The sequence below is a fragment of the Lichenostomus cassidix genome, chromosome 1 (assembly GCF_008360975.1).
Source record: "Lichenostomus cassidix isolate B80296 chromosome 1, HeHo_3.0, whole genome shotgun sequence".
Taxonomy (NCBI): Eukaryota; Metazoa; Chordata; class Aves; order Passeriformes; family Meliphagidae; genus Lichenostomus; species Lichenostomus cassidix.
The window spans coordinates 24,020,922-24,045,404 of NC_139479.1; the positions used below are offsets into that span (position 1 = coordinate 24,020,922).

Here is a 24,483-nt window from a genome sequence, read left to right on the forward strand (position 1 = left end):
ACTTCCATGTAGTGATAGTCCCAATGCTGTCCATGAGGTGGAAAAGTGGTTACCACGGCTGCACTCGGTTGTCATAGGACCTGGCTTAGGTAGAGATGAAGTTCTACTTGAGAACGCTAAGGTAATGTGCATACTGATATTTTATCCCATGTCTTTATGTTGAATTTTTTTAACCATTGCTACATTTTACATCATTACACAAATGTTCTTGGTATGGTTGCTAAATATCAAATTTAATAAAATATTGTTGACTGAAAATTACAGTTCCTATCCATGGTCTTCATTGTTAACCTGTAAGCTTCACTCTGAATTTTAGGCACCTTTCTAGTTGTTTTGATTTGCTTTTGTTTAACTTCTGAAGGTCACTAATTAAGAAATAGATGTTGCCATATCTAGATAAAAGGCTTTGTGTTTTCCTAGTTGCAAAGGACCAATACTGTAAATACTCAAGTATAGATTTGAGTTCCTAATTTTCAGAACCATATTTGACAGCTCATATCAGATGTACCAGAGAGCAGGGACTGTGTCCCCTTGCAATAAGAATAAAACTCTTAATTATAAAATATTATAGATTTCTACTTTGGATAAAGAGATAATCCTATTTTCTGTCAAGCCTCAGTGGAGAGCTGAAGCAGGGGATTAGATAGTTTTTTACTTTAAATAATACACACTTGGACCATCTTCCCAATGATGTTTTATATTACTGTCAACACATCTTTGTGTGTTCCAAGTGTATCTTTCAGTCTAATGTCAATCTAATTTTGTACAATTTAATTTTTTTTCCCAAGCAGTATTACTGAATTATTCAGTGGCACTAACAAGTGGAATTAATATAATTTACAGAGATGTTGACAGTTACACAGTGAAATCACAAAACAGAGCAGGCAAGAGACTGGAGACCACACTATCCAAGTGTTTAGAATACCATGGGAACTATGAAGGGTGGTTTTGCTACGATTTTGTTAGAGAAAGTTGCTATTGAAGTTTCTTGCTTCTTTAATTCTCTTGCTTTCTTTTTGGAAGGAAAATGTATGTGTTATGATACAGAGGTGCAAAACTAAAAAATATTAGAAAACAAATAAAAAAGACTTATATTACAGCTGATGAAGAAATCAAATTCTATTCTGAGTAAAAAATTTAAGCAGATTTTATTATTTTTTGAGAACTTTTTTTCAGAATTTTTTATTTTTTACAGAAAAAATATTTGGGACAGTTATTTTTTTTTTTTCCTTGGCTTAAAAAAAAATTAAGTTTGATGGGGTTTTTTCCTAAAGGAAGACAACTTAAAATAGAAGAAGATAAGAACTTGTTTAGAACATCTAAAATATCCAAGATAAGCTTCTTTTATGTCAGAATTCCATCCAGGGTTTATGTGCTTATCTGTACTATAGAAGTATCTGGAAGATTTCTTGATTGTATTTTTTTCCTCATTGCTAAAAATAATACTGCTTTCTTAGTGAATTACAAGCATACTTTTACTTCACTCTGGCTGTCCTGTGTAAGCTAGCTTAGAGTTAAAGAAACAAGCCCAGCCAATAAAGACAAGGCATTTGGAAGTTATTTCATGCTGAAATCTCAGGGCACATTCATATGAGCCGTAGATCTGGCCTTATTCATTTCAAGTCACATTAAAGCTCAAGTTCTTTGTCTCCACTGTAGTTGTGTAAGTGTTCATTAGTAACCCAGTGCTGAGGTTTTTAACTTGCTATTGGGGACAAGTGAGCCCTGGTTGCCTGCCTGAGAAAGAGTGGTGCTTCTCTCTGCTGAGCCTTCCTCTTGCTTCAACAGTGAATTTTAAGTGTCAAGAAAAAAAGCAAGAGATGATAGCATTGCTATTTTAAACTTTTACAGGAGGCTGGCTTGGTATAAAGTTTTCTGGTTTCCCTTTAAGCTAGCTGTGGCATGTGTCATATTAACACAGGGCTGGGAGGTGAGTGTCTGCTTTCTGGTCAGGGTTTTGTATCAGAGAGGTAGTGATGGTGAGATAGAGCTTCCCCTCTGCATCCTTTGCCCCATTAAGGTCCTGAGGCATAGTGTTCTGTCATCTCTCAGATGCTGTTTTTATGTCAGTTCTTGTCAGTATTGTGCCAGCACATTACCAATTAATGTGCTTCTCCAAACAGTCTTGTGTTTGGGCTGCTTCTCTTCTGAGCATTGAGAAATTAAGAAATTAATTACTAGTGCAGTAACCTTCAATTTCTTATATATGGCCCAGAGACAGAGTTTTGTTGTGAAATAGCCTGAGTGCTTGTTGACCAGATGGTGCATCATCTCCACATCAAAGAAAGCTTTGCTTCCTCAGCATCTTTAGTGTGTCACCTGCCTCCCTCATTCTTAACGCCTGCACTGTTCACTCTGGCATTTGAGCTCCTTTCAACAGTCAGATAAAAAAAACCCCACCTTGTGATCAGTTTCCTTTGATTTGATTTTTTTTCCCCTTGAGCACCTTGATACTCTTTGAACACATATTTACTGGCTTCATGCGATTTGTGGGTTTGGCTGTCATTCCATTTACAAGTCCTGTTTCAAGAAGCCACTCTGCAAGTTATATCCTTCGTTTATGTGCCACTTGTGTGGGTCTGTGTCAGAACCCTCACATGCTGTTACTCACTTACTTGGAGCTGATGTTCTGTCAGAGCTTTATAGCCATGGGTTTGCAGGACCAGGAGCTGCAGCTTCAGAAAATTCTCCTAGAGAAAGCATTTGTTGAGTCCTGATGGCTGTACACCTGGATCCCTTGCAGATGTGGCAGTTCTAGTCTCAGCCTGGTTAGACCTTCCAATTCAGAAGCAAATAAGCAGTCCAAGCTGTTTCTTGTCAAGAGAAAAGAGAAAAAGCATATTTGTGCTCCTGTTCTCAGCTCTGGAGTGTGCAGATTGAAGCATTTCTGCTCCCCACACTGCTTCAAACTTTTGAAATGCCTCTACCACATCTGGTGTGAAAGTTGGCCACGATATCAACTTTGTTGTAGGGAACATCAGGCCATCTGTTTTGTCCTTTCAGTGTCCATGATTGATTTCTTCCCAGAGATACCAGTATGTTATGTTGCCGTGTTCAGCTCAGATGGGGTGCTGCTGCTGCTGGTTTAGCCTGTTGAGAAAGAGTTTAGCTGCCATGTGGAACCGAGGCCAAGATCCCCATGACAAGTCCTCTGCTTAGAATCAGCATATTTCCAAAGCTAGTTGAAATTCTCCTTTTTTCACATAGCAGCAGTGTTACATCCCTATCATATCTACCAATCACAGTTTACTTCATTCAGCTGTTGCGTGTATGTTTGCACTTCTGGCTTTGATCTGATCTGATTTTCCTTGTAGGAGAAGCTTGGAAGCAGGGAAATTTCTGCCTGTATGCTCAGGAACTGTTTCATGGGTGTGTGAGAGAACCAGGTTCCTCTGCTGCAGGGTGATGAGTGCAGCTCCCAAGAGGACTTTGGTAAAAATACAGTATTCCTTGCATAGCCTCCTGGGAGAGCAGGGGATGCTGCCTAATGCTCCATGATGTTCTGCATTCTGCTGCCACCTAGCAGTTAGGCAGTTACAGGCAGAGCTATGTCCTTCTTCAGTTTCCATCCTCTGGTCATCTCCTTTCCCTCCTATTCCTTCTGGCTTTGAGGTCAAATGGACTGATACAGGATTGCAGGTGGAATAGTAGTTACTGTCGGGATCAGGTAGAGAAGTATTCATCCTTATGAAGAGCCCTATCCTTAAATGAAGTCTTTGCTGGTGTAATCTTCCTTCCTTGTCACGGGGTTTGTTACCTCTCTCCATGAAGTGGCAGCACCAAGTCCTGGACTTTGGTGCTCCAGGCTTGCTGTGCCTTGCTTTGCAGCTGTGAAGTCAGAATGCTGTTTTCAATGGAGCATGCTTGCTTTCCTCTTGTAGGAGAGGTAATGATTAATGGCAAGAGTAGCTCTGTGTAATTCAGAATACAGGAGGACATCAAGTGGGTTTTCAAACCATGTGCTTTTTCCTCTTGCTCGATTCTCAGTCTTTGTTTTAGCTTCCAGAACATATCAGGAATACCAGCCTGAGTTTTTCTTCTGGCTGAGGCCCTGCCTAGCTGCCATTTGTGCCTATTGCTGTTGCTGGTTTTCTTCCCTCAACCCCCTTGGCCTGAAATGCTTCCCTCAGCCAGTCATTTGCCCTTAAAGATACTTGCTATCTCCTCAGATATAAATTTCAGAATCTCATTTTCCACCCCTTGTGACATCATCTTAAGGTTGTGTTAAAATGTCTTGGTTGTAGTTAAAATCTACATGGTTAGAGAGGTTTGGGCCCTTGTCACACTTATCTCCATCCAGTGTGCCCAAAGAGAATCCATTTGAAATTTTCAGGTGGATGGATTCTCAGGTCCACCTTGACTGAGGCACCAGCCTTTCTGTATTTGATTAGTTGGATTATTTTCCCCTTTTTCAAGCCTCATGCATTCAGGATTTAGGCAAGACTTCACAGCCCTGATACATTTTGAGAATGGGACCAGTTGCTTCGCTACACTGTCTGGACTAGTTTTTTGCAAGATCAGGAGCACTGCAGAATACAGGGCCACCTGTTGTTATCACAGAAGTCTGTTAGAGTTGAATCTGTCACTGTGGGCCTTGGAAAGGATTTTTCTCTTGGTACCTCAGTAGCCCCTTCAGTTTTGTTTGTCTGAGAAGCATCCCAGGAAAATGCTGCAGGTGGCAGATGGGTAGTATTGCCTGTGCTGCCTACCACCATGCACAAATATGAATCAACATACTGTATTACTGTTTGGAATCACTGCTCATGGCAACTCAAATTAGCAGAAGTATTTTCCAGAAACTTCATTCTTCAGTGTATGTCATGTGCATTTGCTTCCTCCCGGCTTATACCCTTTGGAGGTTCTTGCTGGGGGGATTCAGCAGTTCATGGGGAACTGAAGTAGCAGCAAGGATATGCCTCCTTCTGTTCTCAGCCCTCAGCTAGGAGGAGGTGAGGTAGTTGGGATCCTGTGCTTGGGGTACTGCAAGGGCAAAACCCAGTGGGATGGATGTGCCCTCTCTGTGAGCATGTGTGTGCTGTCAGCCTTCACCCAATGCCCAGCATTGATGCACACATCACAAATAGAATCCAGTGAAAAACTGTTCTCTTGCTAGCCAAGCTTCATTGCTTTTGAAAGGCCTGATGAGAGTCAGAATGTGTGGATGCCTTCACCTAAGGTGAGGCAGTAGCCAGGATAGAATGCAGTTCTTTCTCTGTGGGAGTGTTACTGGTACGGATAAAGCTTGGGAGCACCAGCTCCAGGCAGAGATACCCTCTTGGTTATGCCAAGAAACTACTGCTGCTTGTGCTAAGAACTATTAGTATGCTGTGGCTTCCTCACAAATGTCTTGATTAGAAAAGCAGTGTTTGAATATATGCTAACAGTACCTTAAATACAGGATTATGCAGCTTGCAAACAGAATTTATTTCTAATATGTGAAATGGATCTTGATGAAAGTCATTCACAGTGAAGTGGGATGTTCTTTCTACATGTAGGCTTATATTGTTGTGTAACTTGATTTTGATTCTTAAAAGCATTCGTAAGCAAAACACTGGTATTGGATATCTTTTCAACTCTTTTGAGCATAATTCAGCTGGAAACCCTAAAAAGAAATTGGCAGTGATAAATTCAGTTCATTAAGTTCATTTTAAGCATGACAAGTTCATTTTAAGTTTATGTTTATTTAAGACAAAGTGCCAACAGCTGACAATGAATATCTTAAGCCAAATCTAGTTAACAAAGCAGCTATAAATTGGAAACGTTGTAGAGTTTGCTTTGTGAGTGCAAGCATTCAGTGAATGAGAGCATGAGAAAAATTACTGTTTTTACTTATTCTGATTTAGATTTTTGCACTTTGGATTGCAATAAACAGGATTATTTATTAAAGGTGGATTTTCATGTCTTTAGGGCTGAAAAGAATGTGTAAATGTAGCTTCTCAAGTGTGGTTCACCATGATTTTGGGGGAACATAGCCAAAAAGGAGTGCTCTGGGTTTTTTCTTAACTAGGACAGTATTTTAGAGGCTTTTGCTTTTTCATTTTGGGTTCAGGCATTACTTTGGCTTATGTCACTTCTTTAAGAATTTAGCATGTGATTGAAGCTGATACTAAGAAACTGTTAGCTGCAGTTTTCCTCCATGCTTAAGATAAGTGATCTAATTTGAATTCAAAGAAGGAATCTACAAATTAATAATTTTTATACCTTTTTTTAATGTAGAACAGAACAGTTTTGATTAACTGCCATCTACAGTCTCTTCAGCTTTGTTAATTTTAACAGCTTCTAACATCTCCCAAAGCAATTAATGAGCCTGATGATGTAGTGGGATACTCTAAAGAGTCCTTATCACCTTCTGCCTGGCTTAAGTGAAATACTTTGCTATGCACCTGAAAGTCTGTTTTGGAAAATGGGGCCTAGCATGTGGTAGTGCAGTTAAAAACCAACTTGAATGGAGCATAAACCATGAAATGAAGAAGCTGTTTGTTCCAGAGGAAGGATATTCGTCTCTGTGACTCTTCATTCAGAAGTGGTGGACATTCCTTGCATGAGGTTTGAGGGCTTAGTGGAGTGATTAATGAATTAGTGATAGGTATGCATACAGAAATCCATAAAGTAAAACTGAGGCAATTAGGCTAGTTAAAGGTGATTTATATATATCTTGTCAACAAAGGAGATTCTGATTGTCTTTGCTGAAGTTTGAGCAGAGGATGAGTCCTTGGATCGGTTCGTAGGAACTAATGAAAGCATGTTTAAGAGGTAACTGCATGTTTTCAACAGTGAGTCAATAAAAAGTCCAAAACTATTTGCTGACAGTATGGCTCTAATGGGAAGAATCTCAAACAGTAGAACTCCATTCTCAGTGTTTTTCAAACTTCTTGCATCAAATAGAATATATTAAGGGAAGCTTCTCCCCCTTGCCAACTGTGACTGTAGCTTTGAGCACAGCCTGTGCTTGGGATATTTGCCTACCTCTGGCTGTGCAAGATCACAAACTCCTGCTTGCCAAGCCCATTTTCCAGGCATCTTTGTCACAGAGCTGCATCCTGACCTCTATTGCAGCTGAATCCCTGCTAACTCTGCATTTATCCAGACGTGAAGCAAGCAAGGCAGAAATGCTTCCCAGGGCTTTCAGTACCTATTTGTAGGAATCGATTTGCAGCGTGTTGGGGTGGAACGTATTTGTTCCTCCCGGTCACCCTGTGGAGGAGGGTGTGTGGAAGTGCTTCCAGCTGCAGCATTTACAGGAAAATTTTGGCTATTTTTTTTCTTTCATTTCTCTGAGTCAAAACCATAGATTCAGGATTGCTGGATGAGAGCAGCATAATGCAGAAAATATAAGCAGTTATAGGTGGCATTTCAACAGCAATTTTGGATCCTAACTTTCAGGAAACGGTTCTTTGTAAAAGGGGCTGCCACTCCCAATGCCAGGTCACGCACATTTGCATGTCTCTACCAAAACAGGGTGTGTAATTCTATACTTGGCATTTGCAGGTTGCAGTGGAGTGCACTTTCAGTGGGCTGAAGGCAAGGTTATACTGCTCCCCAAAGTGTTTGGATGTCATGGTTAATGCTGTCCATTATGGCATGTTAAGGCTTGAATTTCTTTTTGAGAACATGAGTAAGAATTTTCCCAGGAGTGGGTCAAGACATGACTCTTGAAGGGACTGAGGAAATGCAGTGTTTGTTGCTGACATCAAGTAAAGCAATCTTTCCTTTGCTAGGTAGAAAGATGACAATGTGAAAATTAATTACTGTTGTGGGATAGATGTTGCTTTATATATGCTACTATTCTGGTTTCCTGTTCCTTTCATTAAAATTCAATCTTATATTAAAGTGACTGGCTCTAATTTCCTGATTCTTCCCTTTACAACCACCAAATGCCAAAGTTTTGCGTAGCTGAACCAGCTCATCAGGAAAAACATAAGTAGTGATAAATCTACTAATATATTAAAAGTCACTGCAGGCATTCTGCTGCTAATCCAATTCTAATTAAAAAAGCTGAAAAGTGTATCTAACTTAGGTGTCGGCAAACCTACATAATTGTCTTTTCCATGAAGCTGTGGAGAACCAGGGTCTTCTGTATCTACAGGTATTAACCAGGAAAGTCCATGCCAAACACTGAGGTACTAATACAGCTGAAAATTGATTTTTGCTTCCAGGCTGTTACCATTATTGCCATAATCTCATCTTTAAAGCAGGTATTTAGGGTTTTTTTAAACACAGTATCTGCAGAAATAGTGTGTTTAAAAGTGGGCTTCATCTCACCTTATTCTTGGTGTCTAAAATTAAACTGTAAAGTGTCTCTGTACCCCCTGCAATAGCTGAGGAGAGAAAGGTTTGTCTGTTGGCTGTTCTTCCCACCCTAGTATGATGTCTAACCTGCATGGGATTAACTGCTCTCCAGTGGTCCTGTCTACACTCAGTAGGAAACAGGGGTTCTCCCATGAATATTTTGTCCTTCAAAAGTGTGGCTGTCTTATGGGGGTTCCCTGATCTTTACTGTTTTATTACAGTTTCCAAATCACCCCTTCCCTCCCCAGAACTTCCCCTCTGAGGTTCCTTGTCTGTCTCCAAGCAGTTTCTGTCTGGGTTTAAGGAAGAGGAAAGGTAAAATGATCTGGATAGGGTTTTTTTGTTTGTTTGCTTGTTTCTTATTGTTTGGGGTTTTTTTAAAGTGAAAATGAGCTTTTAAATAAGACAAATGGCTTTGTATCTCCTGATTATTTGTTTTATAAGGAGAGAAAGAACAAGCAAAGATCATTCAGTATGATAGATTAGAAACTGATACCTTGATGACTTGGTACAAAATAAAAGTTGCTTGCCCAGTAGGTTTTACTTAGCAAAGTGAAAATTTTCTTTGGAGTAGAGGTCAAATGTTTCAGGATTGTGGAGGATGTGCTAGAGAGTTAGGAACTCAAAACATGATTAGGAAAAAATGCCTTATTTCTCTGAAATGCACTAGTGATCTGGCCTTCCAGATGCTATTTACCTGGAGATATGCTGTCATGCTTTGTATCTTCCACTTTTTTTTATGTTACACACACATTCTTTTTGTATACAATGGATCTTCAAGATTGCTTATTTAGGGGAGAGAGAGAGAGAAAGAGTCTAACCAGTAGCCAAGATGACAGTTGTGAGGAAACATGAAAAGGAGCCAAACAATAACAGCAACTGCCAAACTTCAGCTGTTTTGGGAACAAAATTTTGGCAAAATTCCTTCCCTAAATTGCTTCTAATGCATTTAAGAAAATAGTTTGGAAGGATAAGGACTCCTGAGATCTGGTGTCTTCCTTCAGACTTCCTTACTGACTCTGTTGGGGAAATTGTTTTTAGTTTTAGAAAATGAAGTGTCATGAGAGACTGGCTTACTGAAGTTGACATGCTAGAATAAACTGGTGATTCACATTAGTGGGAAGTGGAGCAGTAATCATTTGAAGTGTACTGAAGGAGTTTGGTGAAGCTGCTAATGTACAAAAATATTCTAATTATAACCAGTTAGAAAACCAGGTTACAGTAAAAGGTATTTGTATCTTCAAAGATTAAGGGAGGATGATCTTGCTGAGGTCTGGGTCTCAGTGCCCTATGATATCTAATCAGAAGAGCTTAGTGTGGTTCAAAAATAATTGGGCTGTTGGATCTATAACATTCATTTATACAAGGAAAATACAAACAGCAAAACACAAAACCTGGTTGCTGGATCCACAGCCTTGTTTTATTGTTACAAAGTGAGTGGAATTAAACGTAATTGTTAAAGAACTTAACACACCAGGGGCAAAGCAGTGCAGCTTCTGTGAAAGAAAACTGAGCTGTGCACATCTGTGTACAGACATAACATGAATGAATTTAGAAATAACTCTCCCATACCTTTCTTAAAAGCTTTGAAAGTAAAGCACACTGGTTTTCAGTATGCCACAGCTAATTCTGGGTATGTTTAATGGCTCCATCCTCACACAGCTGTAAAGTATACTTACTAATAAATTTGAATAATTTAGTGGTAGCTATGCAATATGAGTTGTATAAAACTTGCGATTGGTCCAAAATTATTCAAGTAGCTAAGTATAAGAGAAGACTCTGGTGTTCCCTAGGGATCTCAAAGGAGGTGGGCACCTGGCAGTCTGACACACAGCCCAAGCTGTGCAAGTGTATGTAGGAAAGGTTTCTGTTCTCTAGTAGCTTCTACTGTAGCTGTAGCTGTGTTGAAGTCCTCAGGCTTGGAGCAGTGGATAGTGTTTCAGTCTCATGCTTCCAAACTGTAAACAGTGCTCAGACAAAAGAAAATAAAAGGGAAATATTTCCACTGGTATTGGAAAAATCAGAATCAGGTGGTAATGTTTGTGAGAATACGTATATGTCATACGTAATAATTTACAGGAAGCAAGGTGGGTGTTGTTTATTTCAACCACAATACAACAACAGAGAGATGTTCAATACCCTGAACATTAATTAAAAACTGCTTCCTTATTCCTTACATCATGTCTTGCAAATCTGTGAAGCTCAGTGCCATATGATAGCTAATCTGAAGAGCTTAATAACATTCAAAAATAATTAGACTTTTGGAAGGATACCATGCTCTGTTATCTTATACAGGAAGAACATAAACTCTCCAGCTTCAAAGATGAGCTGGTAATAACCAACACTGAAATAAACTTGACTGGCAGCCATTGCTCATTAAAAAACTTGAGGATCAGTCGCTGCTGCTGCTGGGTTAGGAGAGAGAACAAGGACAGACAGTCTGCTCGGAGATACTGCTTGCTGAAAAAACTTCTACAAATCGTCTGTTGTCTGGGCTACCTTGGTTTTCCTTTCAAAACATAAAACCTCCAGGACCACGGGTGAAATGACATCATACATACTGCTTGTCTCAGATGTTTGTTTGTGTATAAACTAATACTGCAGTGGGGCTGTCATCAGCAAAGCAACTAAAGTTAGCATTATATCGTTGGTAGGTTTTTGGCAAGGCAATACTCACTGGGATTTTTCTAGGGTTTTTTGATTGGAGGTGTATGTTTACTATGTGTGACTTGTGTTGGCATTACATACCTCGTACAGCAGGGAGGGTGGGTGAGATTGCTTGTTTGTTTGCATATTGTGGTGAGTTGACCCTGGCTGAATGCTGGCTGCCCACCAAAGCTTCTCTATCACTCCCCTCAGCTGGACAGGGGAGAGAAAATATAGCAAAAGGCTTGTGGGTTAAGATAAGGACAGGAGAGATCATTCAACAGTTACTGTCATACTGAAGTATGTGCAACAGACTCAACTTGGGGAAGTTAACTGAATTTTATTACAAATGAAATCTGAGTAGGGTAATGAGAAATACAACCAAATGGTAAAAACACCTTCCTTCCACCCCTCCTTTCTTCCTAAGCTTATCCTAACTCCAAAATTCTGTACCTTCCTGCTCTCAGTGTTGCAGGAGGTCAGGAAATGGGGACTCTGGTCATTTCATCACATGTTGTCTCTGCTGCTCTTTCCTCCTTAGAGGAAGGACTCCACATTCTTCCCCTGTTACAGCAGGGGGTCCCTCCAACAAGTCCTCCACAAACTTGTATTTCCCATGGACTGCAGTTCTTCACAAGCTGCTCCAGCATGAGCTCCTCTGTCCATGGGGCCACAGGGCCTGCCAGGAGCCTGTTTCAGTGCAGGCTTTCCATGGGGTCACAGCCTCCTTTGGGCATCCACCTGCTCTGGTGTGGGACCCTCGATGGGCTGCAGGTGGATCCCTGTGGATGCCCATGGGCTGCAGGGGCACAGCTGCCTCACCATGAACTGCACCATGGGCTGCAAGGGAATCTCTGCTCCAGAGCCTGGAGCACCTCCTCACCCTCCTTCACTCACCTGCGTGTCTGCGGGGCTGTTGCTGTCACATATTCTCACTCCTCTCTTCTCTGGCTGGAATTGCTTCAGTACAGTAACTTTTTCCCTTTTCAAATTTGTTATCCCAGAGGTGCTGCCACTGCCACTGATGGGCTTGGCCTTGGCCAGTGGCAAGTTTGGCTTGGAGCTGGCTAGCATTGGCTCTGTTGGATGTGAGGTTGCTTCCAGCAACTTCTCAGAGAAGCCCTGTAGCCCTTCTTCCCCCTCCCAAAACCTTGCCATAAGTGCCCAATACACATACCAACTCTGTGGACACTCAAACCAGGGAGAGAACATTGTGACTAAAGTTACCTGCTGATACCAAAACGTCACATTAGTTTGCAGAATATAACAGATTTTTTCTGTCACTTTGTAAAAACAACTTATATGCTCAGATTCATTATATGAATTTGGTTTGGATTCTTACGAGATTTAAATTAGCAAGCATCTTAAAGTTATCTGCATTTTTTGCAGGGTATTATAGAGAAATCGAAAGTGAAAGGAATTCCTATCATTATTGATGCGGTAAGTATTTTCCTGATTTCAGTCAGTGGTTTTAACATTTAAGAATCTATTCAGTAAATGTTCTTCTTACTGTGTCTTGCAGGATGGACTGTGGCTCATTTCCCAGCAGCCTTCTCTTATTCAAGGCTACCAGCGAGCTATTCTTACTCCAAACTATATGGAGTTCAGTAGACTGTATGAAGCCATGGTGAGCTGTTTGCCTTTTTGGTATTTAAGTATGTGCAACTTAAGTCTTTTTGTCCTTGAAAATAAGTAACTTATTACTGCTTCAAATAGTATGTTTCTTATATGTGAGAGAAGCACTGTCTGTGTTTTTATTCCATAGGATAATTGCCACAAAAAGTCATATTCCTAAACAGAGCTCTTTTTTAAAGACCCATTCTCATGCATTTTTTAACATTGCGGTGGGTGTAGAAAAAAAGACATGGAAAGAGTGATGATGTTGCCTCTTTTTTTTTCCCATGCATATGTAAGTAGCATGTGTTAGAATATGTTGTTCTAGTAGCAAAATATGTACTGTGTTTGGAATTCTTGTGTTGTAGCTTAGAGACCCCGTAGACAGTAGTGATCATCATGGATGTGTATTAAGACTCAGCCAAGCCATGGGGAATTTGACAGTTGTCCAAAAGGGAGAAAGAGATCTTATATCAGATGGAGAGAAAGGTAAGTGAAGCCTCCTGCTTTTAATAATGTGATTGTTGTGTTCTGTTTGCTCTCAATCGTAGTCTAGTAGAGTGTACAGCGATTGGCTGTATTCTCCTGAAGATTCTCCTTTGCAGATCACCTTTAGATGATTTGTGTAAATTGATACTTTAAGAGTGCAACTAAATTTATTTGCTGAAAAAGGTTGCTGATTTTATTTCTTGTTTAAATGACCTTGTATTTTGCATTACACAGGTATTGAAAAATTAAGTATTTAATCTTTGTGTACTGTTTAAAAGTTCTTAGCTGAGATGGTTTGTGTAAGTGCAGCTGTCATTGAAAAATTGATGCAAAACAATGTTGTTAATTCACCATGTATCAGTGTGTATGAAAAGTTAAGATGTCTTGAGGGTCATGACCTGCTCAGTTCATTGATGCTTTCCATCATGGGGCTGCAGATTAGCTTGTACATCTATGACTTGTACAGCAGCCCTGACAAATTAAAGAAAGAAAATTAACTCTAGATTGCCATTACAATAGTCACAAACCAATATGGTGTAAAGTATACTTAATAAAATTAGCTGCTTATCTGATGCTTTTTATACTGATCATTTACTGTGATCAGTATAAAATTAATTCACGAGTGCCTTCGTTGCATTTTGACTGCATGGTCTTGTTTCACATACATAACAAGCGGCAGATCTGCTTCTAATTACTTGAAATGCTAATCTCTGATAAATGTTTATGCTGCTTCAGAACTGTTTTGTATATACAGTCAATTTTTCATTATTAGGAGCCACGGAAGTCTTTTATAACAGAAAAGCAGATGTAATATGACACGTGGTGTGTGCAGAGCCACCTTCCCTTAGTGCAGATACTGTAGCAAATTGTGAAACAACTGGGACCTGGAAGCAATATAGTCACATCTGTGTGGTAAAGGATCTTCCTCATACAGGACCCAGGTTTTCTCACAGGAAGTCTGCTGTCATATTTGCACCCATAGCAGGCTGGATTTGTAACCTTGGACAGTCAGGCCAGGCTCAAGGGCAGATGAACTCTGCCAGAGGATAAAGTGTCATGACTCCAGTTTGTGCCAGCTAGAGAGCTTCAGAGCACTGTAGTTGTCTTCTTTCTCTTCTTTTATGTCAACAGTGTTCTTTTTATACAGGATTGTTGCTTTTTTAATGAACATTGGGAAAACTGGGTGAGCACTTCAGATTGAGTACATTATCTGGTATATCTCTGTGTCTCGTTTTGAACTCTTATTCTTGAGATAAGTGTATCCCCACAACTGCTGGAGAGACAGGATACTGTCTCCAATGTCTCTTGTCATGCAGGATTAAAAAAAACAGGAAACAATTGAAGCTCTTCTCAGTTTTGAATTTTGAATGTTCATATGTGGCACAAGTTCATGTATGTCTTGTGTGCTTTTGGGGTTTTCTATCAGTTTTATTTTTTCCCCATCTTGTTCTTTGTCTTTGTTGTGTTCTGATATTTTTTTCTATTAGTGAAGTGGCTTTTGATTTGAAATAAAAGCAGTTCTGTGCCTTTATAGCAATTGATTGATGTTCAGCTGTAGGCTGCTTTTTTGTTCTTACCTTGGTGTGATCACTGATGCTTTGTTGGATTACAGACATTACAAGCATTGCTGAGCTGTAAGAAAGCAGGTTATAGTGTCTGTTACAAAACAGGTTTTAGAGTTAACGTGACTTTCAGAAAGGTTCCTGAGAGTTTTGCAGAAACTATGGACTTCAGCTTCCTTTTTAACAGTAATGTTCTTTGGGTCTTTTCTGCTGGTCATTTTTTTTAAAAGCTTCTCAAATGCAAAATTACATTGAGAAAGGTTATTCTACTGTGTGCTTTGCAACATGGAATATGTTGTCATGTCATTGACCTTGAATTCTTTCCCAGGTTTTTTGCTCTTATTTTTTATCTGTCTCTTCTTTTCATCTGATGTCATTTTTTTCAGCTAAGACTACATACATCTTGATTCCAGTGTGAGGGAGATCCAGATCATTGGATCAGGCCAATGTCCTCTGAGGACAATCAAAGATTATGAAAAGATCTGTGTACTCCTCTTGCCTTTTATTTGTCATGTCATCATCCATTTGTAGTGCTTAAGCCCTGCCCTGTGCCCTACTGGCATTTCCTGCTTGACTTCCCATGTTCAGCATACTGACACTGTGGTTGCATATATTACTTTTAAACTTTCTCTTTTGGGAATATACTGCATGTGTCCTTTCCAGGAAAAAAAGAATAAAATTAAGTCTCAGTGCTCTCCAGGAAAACCAGAAATTGAGAAATTGCAAACTTAACCATGTAACTGTAGTGTATTGCACTCAGTTGTTGTGGAAGGAAGGCTCTTTGAAGATGCCAGATTTTGCAGTGGGGAAAATCAGTTTTGTGAATGCTTTATAGCTTAGAGTGATTGCAGGGGTTATTTTCACAGTACTTTTATGAATGCGTTTGTAGGAAATGCAGTAGACAGTTTACTTCTGTTACCTGAAGACAGAAGGGGTTACCAGGTGATTTGGTATTAGGTGTTGGTGAGGAATTACTCTCAGCAAATAGCTTTGTAATCTATGCAGAGAGGCTCAATAAATTCTGATTGGAGGCTGAAGCTTAATAAATTCAAAGTAAGATTTTATTAACAGGCAAATAAATTAACTAGTACAGCAGCATACCTGAAACTTTTCTAGATTCACAAACTTTGAGGTGTCTGGATACCTCCTGAAGATTTTTTAATTCACTGATCAGACTAGCTGCTGCAGGCAATTCCTTATGGCCTCAAAGTACCATACATGGCCTCTGTGAAAGCAGCTGCAGTCCTCCACTATAAAGGAGATTTTTCTAAAATTTGTCACCATTTTAGTAGTGAGCTGCCAGCTGGCCTGCAGACATAATCACCAAGATTTTAAATTAAGTTTTATATACTCTTTTTCTCTTTCCTTTTGCAATTTCACATTATAGCTTGGTCTACAGTTGTTGATTCCCTGCTCTGCAAAGATGAGCTTCACCATGCTCTTGGTAGGTGATATCAGTGCCATCACTGACCAGGGTAGAAATGAGTACTCAGCCTGTAGGTAAAAGGTAAGTCAGCTTTTATTCACTATGGCACAGCTCTCTAAGGTTATCTTTTTACTATTCTTTGGAGAACTGGTCAATAATAAAGTGTGGTTATACCAGCCTTAGTTCCTAACATGTTTAAAATTTGGTTAGGTCCTTGAATTAGAGGATTTGGATTTGGATTTTTAAACATTATAATGAGCTTTTCTTTGTTTGACCCTCCTCCCTTTCAAAAGGCAGGCTTCATGGGAACCATCCCAGTACTGCCTGGGACTACTTTTACCTTGAACCAGTAGCCAAATTTGGTTTCTCTCCAGTTGCTCAGCTGCAGCTATGGTCAAGAGAAGCAAGGAAGCATGCAAGGGGGAATAATGAGTACTGACTGTGGGGTAAAAAGCCAACTCTTGCAGTCAGTCCCCAGGCAGTACTTCTAATTCCAGCCATTCATCTCCCTACACAGCTGGAAAGGAAGCTGTTCAGTGCTTGTCACTCCTGGCTCATTCACAGCTGCTGAGCAAATACCACTTTGATTTTTAACTGAGAAGCAGCACCTCTGTCTCCAGTCCTGCCTCTGCAGAGTGAGCAAAATGGGGAGGTGGTGGTTCCTGCCCATGGTGCCACTGTGCTGTCTATGGCACATGCAGCCCAGCCAGCTTCTCTCTGGCATTGCTCACCTCATGTATATCCAAGAAAACGAATGGAAAGTTTCGGTCATTTTCTTTAACTTAAATTGCCTGCTCTATCTAGCTCTGAAGGACTTACCTAAGTTTTAAAAGTGTGATTAGGGAATAAAAAAGTATAAGCACTCTTTATATAAAAGCCAACTTACATTTTCCACATCAGTTGAGTTGTTTCTCCAGTCAAAGTCAATGAAATTGGTTTCCCATTGGTGTGCACTCTGGGACATGTTTCTGGGAGTCCACAATCTTCAGCCATGTGCTTTTGTGAACTAACTTGCAAAAGGAAAAAGATAAATTTCTTACACTAGTACAAGTATAAGCTAGATCAGAGATGTATATTGGTAAGAGATTTTACTAAAAGTCTGATAATGGTCTTAACCTTGTATTTGATGAAGCAAAATGATCCTTGATGGCTACATTATTTGCATAGAAAATGGAAATCTGAAGCCTTTTAATTAAACTAGAGTGTGTTGGTTGTGTGGGGTGGCTGATGTTAACTGATCCAATCCAGTTGGGTTGTATCAGAAGTTCATACATGGGTTCCTGACCACATCAGCGTGAGTGTAGTACTCCTCCTCTGTAAGAGGAAAACAAGTGCAAGGAACTTGTTCAGGATGTCTGAGATTCAGGAGTTAAATTTTAATCTCCAGTCTTTCAGTCTGCAGTCTCAATAAATGTGATGTTTCACATAGGCTCCTCAGCCTTCTTGACCATCAGCAGAACAGCTAAACTATCCCATATTTCACATGCAGTGCTCTAAATGCAGAAGATACGCCCAGAGATTCCTCTTTTTTTTTCACTACTGGGTGAACAGGGTGAATCAGGAACAAGCAGACACTACCTTCTCTACTACTTTGTTTTTCTAACTGTGGTGTATCTAGGAGGTGCCACTGTAAATGGTGCTGCCTGCATACAGCCATATCAAAATCTGTGCTTCCCAGTTAACTTGTAGTGTTTGAGGTTAGCAAAACTTCTGCACTCTGACTTTTTTCCTTCAAAGAGAGGACAGCTATTTTCAGTTACATAACAGACTTGTTTTTTTTAATTAAGCCTACAATACCCATAAATAGGTCATTCTTCTGGGCTTTTGGCAACAGCAAAATTTGGGCTTGGAGTTCTTTCAGCTTAAAACTTGGCAATGGTACAGATAAGTGTGACATCATGGTCTAAATGCTTCCACAAATATTAATATATATCTTACCATCACTCCCTTTTCAACACTCCTTGAAGATATTTTATGGCCTGAAATATATTAAACACAGAGCTACTAAATTACTTGGCATAGTTACCCAGAAAGTCTGGGGCAGAGTTTTGAGTTATTTATAGCCTAAAACTCTTGAATTTCTACTTTCCAATACTCTATCAGTGTGACAACCTTCAACTTTTTGTTTCTGTTAGACTCATTTCAGTACAAATTATTTCTATGGATTTAGGTACACAAGAAATCCATGTGATTATATGTGAGGGATGTGTTGTGTTTGCTGCCTAAAGCCCTGGCACTATTTATGTGATGTTTACTTGCTGAGACTGTGTTGAAACTGTTGAATAGGACTGTGGTTGTTCTGAGTCTAGCAGATCTCCTTGCAGGCATTTCTTCAGTGATGACATTTTTATTTCATCTAGCCTTTTTTTCTGATAGTGTGTGTCTGCTGCATGGATAAGTGCTAGGGAGTTGGGTGATTTTTTTTCCCTGAGACATACTTGGCATAAATCAGTTTTCATTAAAAAACTGTCTACTACCTATACTGAGGTGGCTTTTTTCCATTCATCACCCTTAGAAATAATGACATCATATTTGGTTGCCCAGAGCTATTAAAAAACAGAGCTAGACACCCTGCCCTAACAGCCAGCTTGACCAGCATTAATTGTGTGTTTCTGTCTCTTACACTCTGTCAGTTGAACTACAGCTGAACCTCTCCATTGTTTTGATTGGGACTGATGTCAAACTAATTGACCTTAAGTGGCCCTGGCTGCTGCCTTTTCAAAATTGACACATCATGGTGATTTCAGCCTTTGTAGTTTCCTTGTTGTCCCACATCCAGTCATCTTGGTCTCCTCAGCTCTTCCAGGAACCATGTTTTCTAGGTTTTCTGACATACATGCCTGTCCCTAGTTGAACATCCTACAGCTTCACTGAACAGCAGATCAAAAAAAGCTTCATCCTCAAGTAGACAGAGCATTCTGCATATTTCCAGGGAATAGAACTGGCCACCTTCTCAGCATCATAGCTGACTATTCAGCCATGTCCAGCTAATTGAGGTCTTGTAGTGTTGCCACTGGATGTAACTGCTCAGTGCAACGTAAAGACATCACCCCCATGTTCTTAAAGAACTGCTGGAGCTGTCACAGCAGGGCTCAGACATTTAGTGGGGGATGTTGCACTGGGGGAGCATGAAGACAGCAGTTTTATTTTGGTGTTGTAGGAGAAGGCTGGGAAAAGCATCCTGTGTTGATTTGGCAGTATGCCAGTTTGTCTTGATGCCACTGTGGGATTCCTTCTTATATTTTAAGAGCTTTTAATTATGACTGTAAATCAAAGGGGTTTTTAAATCCTTTTCCCATTGCCTGTTGTAGTGTTCACTGTCCGTTTATCTTGAGATGTTCTTCAATCAACTGAGCCTCTGCACAGGAATTGCCTGAGTGTTATATCTTTCTTTCCTCATTCAAGTGCATTTCCTCTAGTTCTGCTTCTTTAAAGGTGTTCCATGGATTTGTTTTCCAGCATCTATGTGCAGAGTACAAAGGTCTGCTTTTGTTGTTGCCTGTGAGGTAGTCTGCACATATTTGAGACTTACTTTTTTAAAACCACAAACAAAAGACTTTTTTTTTTTTAATTTAGTAGGGTATTATAATTGGCCTAGTTTGAGGAGATCTTGCTTTCCTGTACAGCTCAAAAATGACTGGAAGGTTGTGGGGCTACAGAATAGTGGCAGATGGTGACATACAGCTAATAAGCAGGGGCTTGTGCTCAGCTGTCAGTCAGAAGGCTCCAAAGCTTTTGAACAGAGGATTTCCATCCTGCCTCCTGCCAGGAGTTCAAGCCCTCAAAGTGAAAATCCTGTGAGATAGCATCTTCAAAGCAGTAGAATTAGAAGTAATTTCTCCAAAGCTCTGTATTTAAAATAAAAATAAGAATAAATCACGCCACCTAAAAGGGCATACCTTCTTCAGATAGCTAACTCAGAAGGGCATTACACTTGTGAAATTTGACATTAGCTACTGCTCACTGAGAAACACATCCAGAATCTTAATTTGAGGGGGGGAGGGGGAAGGGGAGAAGAGTGATTGGGAAAATGAACTGCTGGCAAGGCTGCAGTGGTGTGTGCTGTGCTTGTGGTGACTAATGAATCTTTGCCCTCTCAGTGGCAGCAAACACGCACAACTGCCTGGGCTCACCAGCCTGGCAATTACTGCTGGAAGAATCAGGAGGAAAGGGAAGTGAAGTACAATTCTTTGCTGTCCCACGTAATGAACTGGAAGGGGTTTATTGGCATTATGCAGTTTTTTATCACTTGCTGTTTAGAAGATGTATCTGCAAGTCTTGCAGTTCTGTGCAAATTTTTTCCATTAGTTTAAAAGAGAAAAATTTTTTTAAATGTTAAAAATATGGACAGTACTCCCTTTAAAATACCTGGGCTGCTCTGTTTATACACTTTGGAGAAATCCAGCCCAGGCTTGAGGTGTAAGAGCTGTTGTCCAAGCGATGCCTGGTCTTGCTTTATCCTTTACCTGTGTATTTGGTGTGCTCGGCAGCACACAAATGATTGTGTGCACAGTCCTGAACCTGCAGCAGCTGACTGGAAATGCTGAGGATCACTTGACCACTTGGCTAATTGGGATTCTGCCCGCTCTTCCATCCTCCTAGGAGAGGAAAACAATTTTCTCCTGGGTTTTTTTTCTAGAGTCAAGCAAGAAGAAAAGCTAAGGGTAGGTACATACCCACAAGAGAGTTTGGAGAAGGGTAGCAGAATTGGTGATGTTTTCTTTTTATGTGTCTTATATATCATCCAGGCTTCCTGCTTGGGCTTGTTGAGAGTGGAGAACAAAGGAGTTAAATGTAATGAAACCATTTGCATGTTCTTCATAGTTAAAGCTCCACAAAGAGATCAGTTTGACCAAGGTCTTTTGTATATTTAAAATAGAAATGTAGCACCTGATACCCTGACACAGCCTATCCACAGTGACACAGCTGACAGAAACATACACGGATGGTGAGGACACTGTTGATTGGCAGAAAAAAATAAATCTGTCTTGCATATGGTTTTTACAAAGCCTAAGGAAAAGGCTGTTTCAATAAAATATTTTTGTGATGGACATAGTAGAACATTGGAGATTTTAGTTCTGTTTTGCGTTTTGTAAACACCTTGGTTTCCATTTGCAAACTCTGAAGGTCAGAGACGCAGAAGATTTGTGTTTGTGCAATGGCTCTGTGGAGAGACCTGGTCCAGTGTGGGGTGATGGCTCATGATGGCATATGAATAACTAAACTCTTCCTGTGCAGGCTGAATGAAAGTGGAGAAAGTGTGTACATTGTGCAGTGTTGATATTTGCAGAGGATTAAAAGGTAATGAGAGAAGTATTTTTAAAAATGCTAATGCAATTTTTTTTTAAAGAATAGTGTATTTCAGCATATTCTGCTGCCTCTTAGTTGCTGTGTGCCTCAGAGGGTAACCCTTGCAGCTGCAGTGTTTTTGTTGTAAATGGAGGGAAAAAAGCCCATGACTTTGTTTTTTTGTTGGTCTGTTCATAGTCCTTGTGTGCAGTCACGAAGGAAGCAGCCGGAGATGTGGTGGACAGGGTGACCTCCTTTCTGGTTCTCTTGGAGTCTTGGCGCACTGGGCATTTGTTGCTGGAGCTGAAAAAACAAATGGGTATGAATATTAATTAATGACTTAATTGCTATGAGTCTGTGTTCACTTAGGGCAGCTGTTATATACCTGCTATATAAATTTCCAAATGAAATTGGAGGTTTTGGTACAAAGGTAACTGTGTACTTTTTAAAAGTGTAAGGGTGTTCTATAATTTTAATAAGACAAACTCTTCAGTAATCTAACATCTCACAAGACTGGGGCAGAGGCAGAGCCTCTGGATTTGTTCACAAGGATACTTACGTACAAGATGCATATTTTCAAAACAATTGAATGTAGGCAGAAAGTATGAAGGATAAATTAGTGGTAGTCATTGGCAACAGCATCTCTGTAAATCAAAAGACATGTTGTTTGGCTTTGGTTTTGTATTTTGGTGAATCCTCCTGCATTGTGCCTAAGTAATTCAGTGGGGCAGGTATGTTGAAACTTGCAAATAAAATAGTTTCAAAGAGAGTAGTTCTTCTAAGGCCAAATGGCAGTCCACTTCGGTTGTACATAAATCAGCCATGCAGATGGCTGTTGGCTTTTTAGTTAAATTATGTAAATTCCTGCCCAACTGGCTGGTCCAGATAGTCGTGCAGTCTTTCTGTGAAAGCAGCAGCTTTAAATAAAGTTGAAAGGAGCATAAGCAGTCAGGGAGTTACAGTTCCTCTTGTCAATAAGTAATGAGCTGTGGAAGCTTGAGGAGGGAAGACCACCTGTAGCCTTTCAGATGCTGCATGCAGGTGCACAGTATCAGATGTCCATGGGAGTTACCCAGCCTGTGCTTCTGTTACCACAAGGGCACTGCACGAGGTGCCCCAGGGGCAGTGAGGGACAAGTTGAACCAGACTTCAGAATTCTGAAATCTAACATACACAATCTTGGTTTCCTTTGTCATTCTGGGTTTCTGAAGTTGCATCTGCCATTAAAGGAGGAATTCTGTTTTAATTCATTAAAAGAGTGACTTCATTTTTGCATGGGGTACAACACAGCAGTATTAAATTGTTGGAGAGATTAGCAAGCACAGCACGTGTTCTCCAGGCTCTCCTGACATGAGCTCCTGTGGCTTCTCCAAACAGCTTGCTCGGAAACTCTTTTATTTTTATAGATGAAGGAAAAGTATAATTGGCATCAGCAATGCATTGTGTCTCCTGCAGTGGTGTTCAGGTGACCCTTCACAGATACCTGCTGTACCAATCTTGCCTACCTCGTGTGCTGCAGGAAAGGAGGAGCATTTTTGGTTCAGCGAGTCAGGGCATCTGCTTGGAGACGGCACTGCAGGCAGTCCAGCCAGTCCTTCCAGCTTGTGCCTGGCTCTGGCATTTTGAAATGTCTGTGCAGAGATTGCACTGGCTTTTCAGGATGCTAATGGTACAGTAGGTAGAATTGCTCACTTAAGTAGAGAGGATGCTGATGTCTTCGGAGTGTGGTGCTTTAGCTGCCTTGAGCCCAGGGGCCTCTGCACAGCTCTTGTTTCAGAGCAGTATTTGGGCATCCAAGATTAACGCTCAAGGTGGCTTAAATACTCAAATACCTTGATGAGTACATGGAAATTCTGCTTAGGTAGCACCTAATTGTAAAGTCATATCCTGCTTTGCCTATGTTTTGCATCAGGATTCTTCACAAAACTCACTTGGCAGAGGAGTCAAGAGGTTCTTACTGTCTTACGGGCAGCAATGTTCAGCCGAGGCTGAACTTTGTGAGGTTTTTGATCAGCCACAACCTGGAGCCCAGTGCTGGCTGCTGAACTATTTTGCAGTTGTTATTCTGTTTTAAGGCAGCAGAGGTGATTTCCATGGCCCAGCCTGTGAGAAGGTGCTCTGCAGGTGGCAGGAGGAGGTGGCTCTGGACTGCGCTGGCTTTGCCAGGAGAAGTTCAGCATTAGAGGTGTGGGTCTGAGCACACTCTTGAGCAGTTTGTAAGGGTGTAGCAGGCATTACAACAGTGTGCCTTAACTTCTGCTGTGGTCTACACCTGCTGCTGTACCCCTTTGAAGCTGATACAGTGAAGGCCCTGGAGCAGCCATTATGGCCCTGTTGAAAATCATCTCATCTGCATCCCCACAATCTTCCCTCACCCCTGCAAGACAAAACTAAATGGAGTAACCCAGCAAAGGGAGAGGAAAGGGAGTTGAAAGGCTGTGATACTTTGGTCTTCCTCACATCAGTAAAATTAGATGTGGAATACCTTACCTGCTTTTTAAGCTTCTTGTTCTCTTGCATGCTTTGGCCCTGGTGGTGTTTGTCAGTCATATGCTGTGCCATGGGTAGGGAAGTATTTCTCAGAAAAACGAATCCAGACAGATGCTCTGCAGTGCAAGAGTCTGGGAAGGTGTTTACTTAAGAGGCCTTCCTGGCAATGCTGACAAACGTTTACGAGTACAGAGATTAAGCCCACTGCCTTATAAACTGCACAGAAGTATTCAGATTCCCTCCATAATGTTGTTTTTTGTTCTTTTCCTTTTAGTCAAAATCCTTTTCTAGTGGCTGCATTTGGAGCTTGCTCTCTCACGAGGCAGTCTAACCATCAAGCCTTTCAAAAATTCGGACGTTCAATGACAGCCTCTGACATGGTTTCAGAAGTTGGAACAGCTTTTAACAAACTTTTTGAAACCTGAAGCCAAAGCAGCAAAGAAGAAAAGGAAGAACAATGACTGCAAGAGTAATTACATGTACCGTAGAATTTACATAATGCACCCTTTCAAGTGCTGTAGCAGCATTGGTATGTTAGGTAGATATTTTTTATTTTTAAGAATAGAAAAATATGATTAATGTAGATATTTTTTAAGAGTTTGGAATACAAAAATGTTTTGGCTGAAATAAGCTGTAGTTGAAGATCTGTTATAATATAATAAAACTAAACTGAAAGTA

The 24,483-nt window shown here is 40.4% G+C and overlaps 1 protein-coding gene across 3 annotated transcripts in view; it reads left to right on the forward strand.

Moving 5' to 3' along the window:
* The window catches only part of NAXD (NAD(P)HX dehydratase), a 47,398-nt gene extending 22,915 nt beyond the window's left edge, over positions 1–24,483 (forward strand). For all 3 annotated transcript variants that reach the window (XM_085052917.1, XM_085052900.1, XM_085052908.1), the window contains 6 exons: positions 13–121; positions 12,325–12,375; positions 12,458–12,562; positions 12,918–13,038; positions 21,514–21,634; positions 24,080–24,483. In XM_085052917.1, the coding sequence (XP_084909043.1) occupies positions 13–121; positions 12,325–12,375; positions 12,458–12,562; positions 12,918–13,038; positions 21,514–21,634; positions 24,080–24,230 (658 nt within the window). In that variant the 3' untranslated portion in view covers positions 24,231–24,483. The remainder of the gene's footprint in view (positions 1–12; positions 122–12,324; positions 12,376–12,457; positions 12,563–12,917; positions 13,039–21,513; positions 21,635–24,079) is intronic.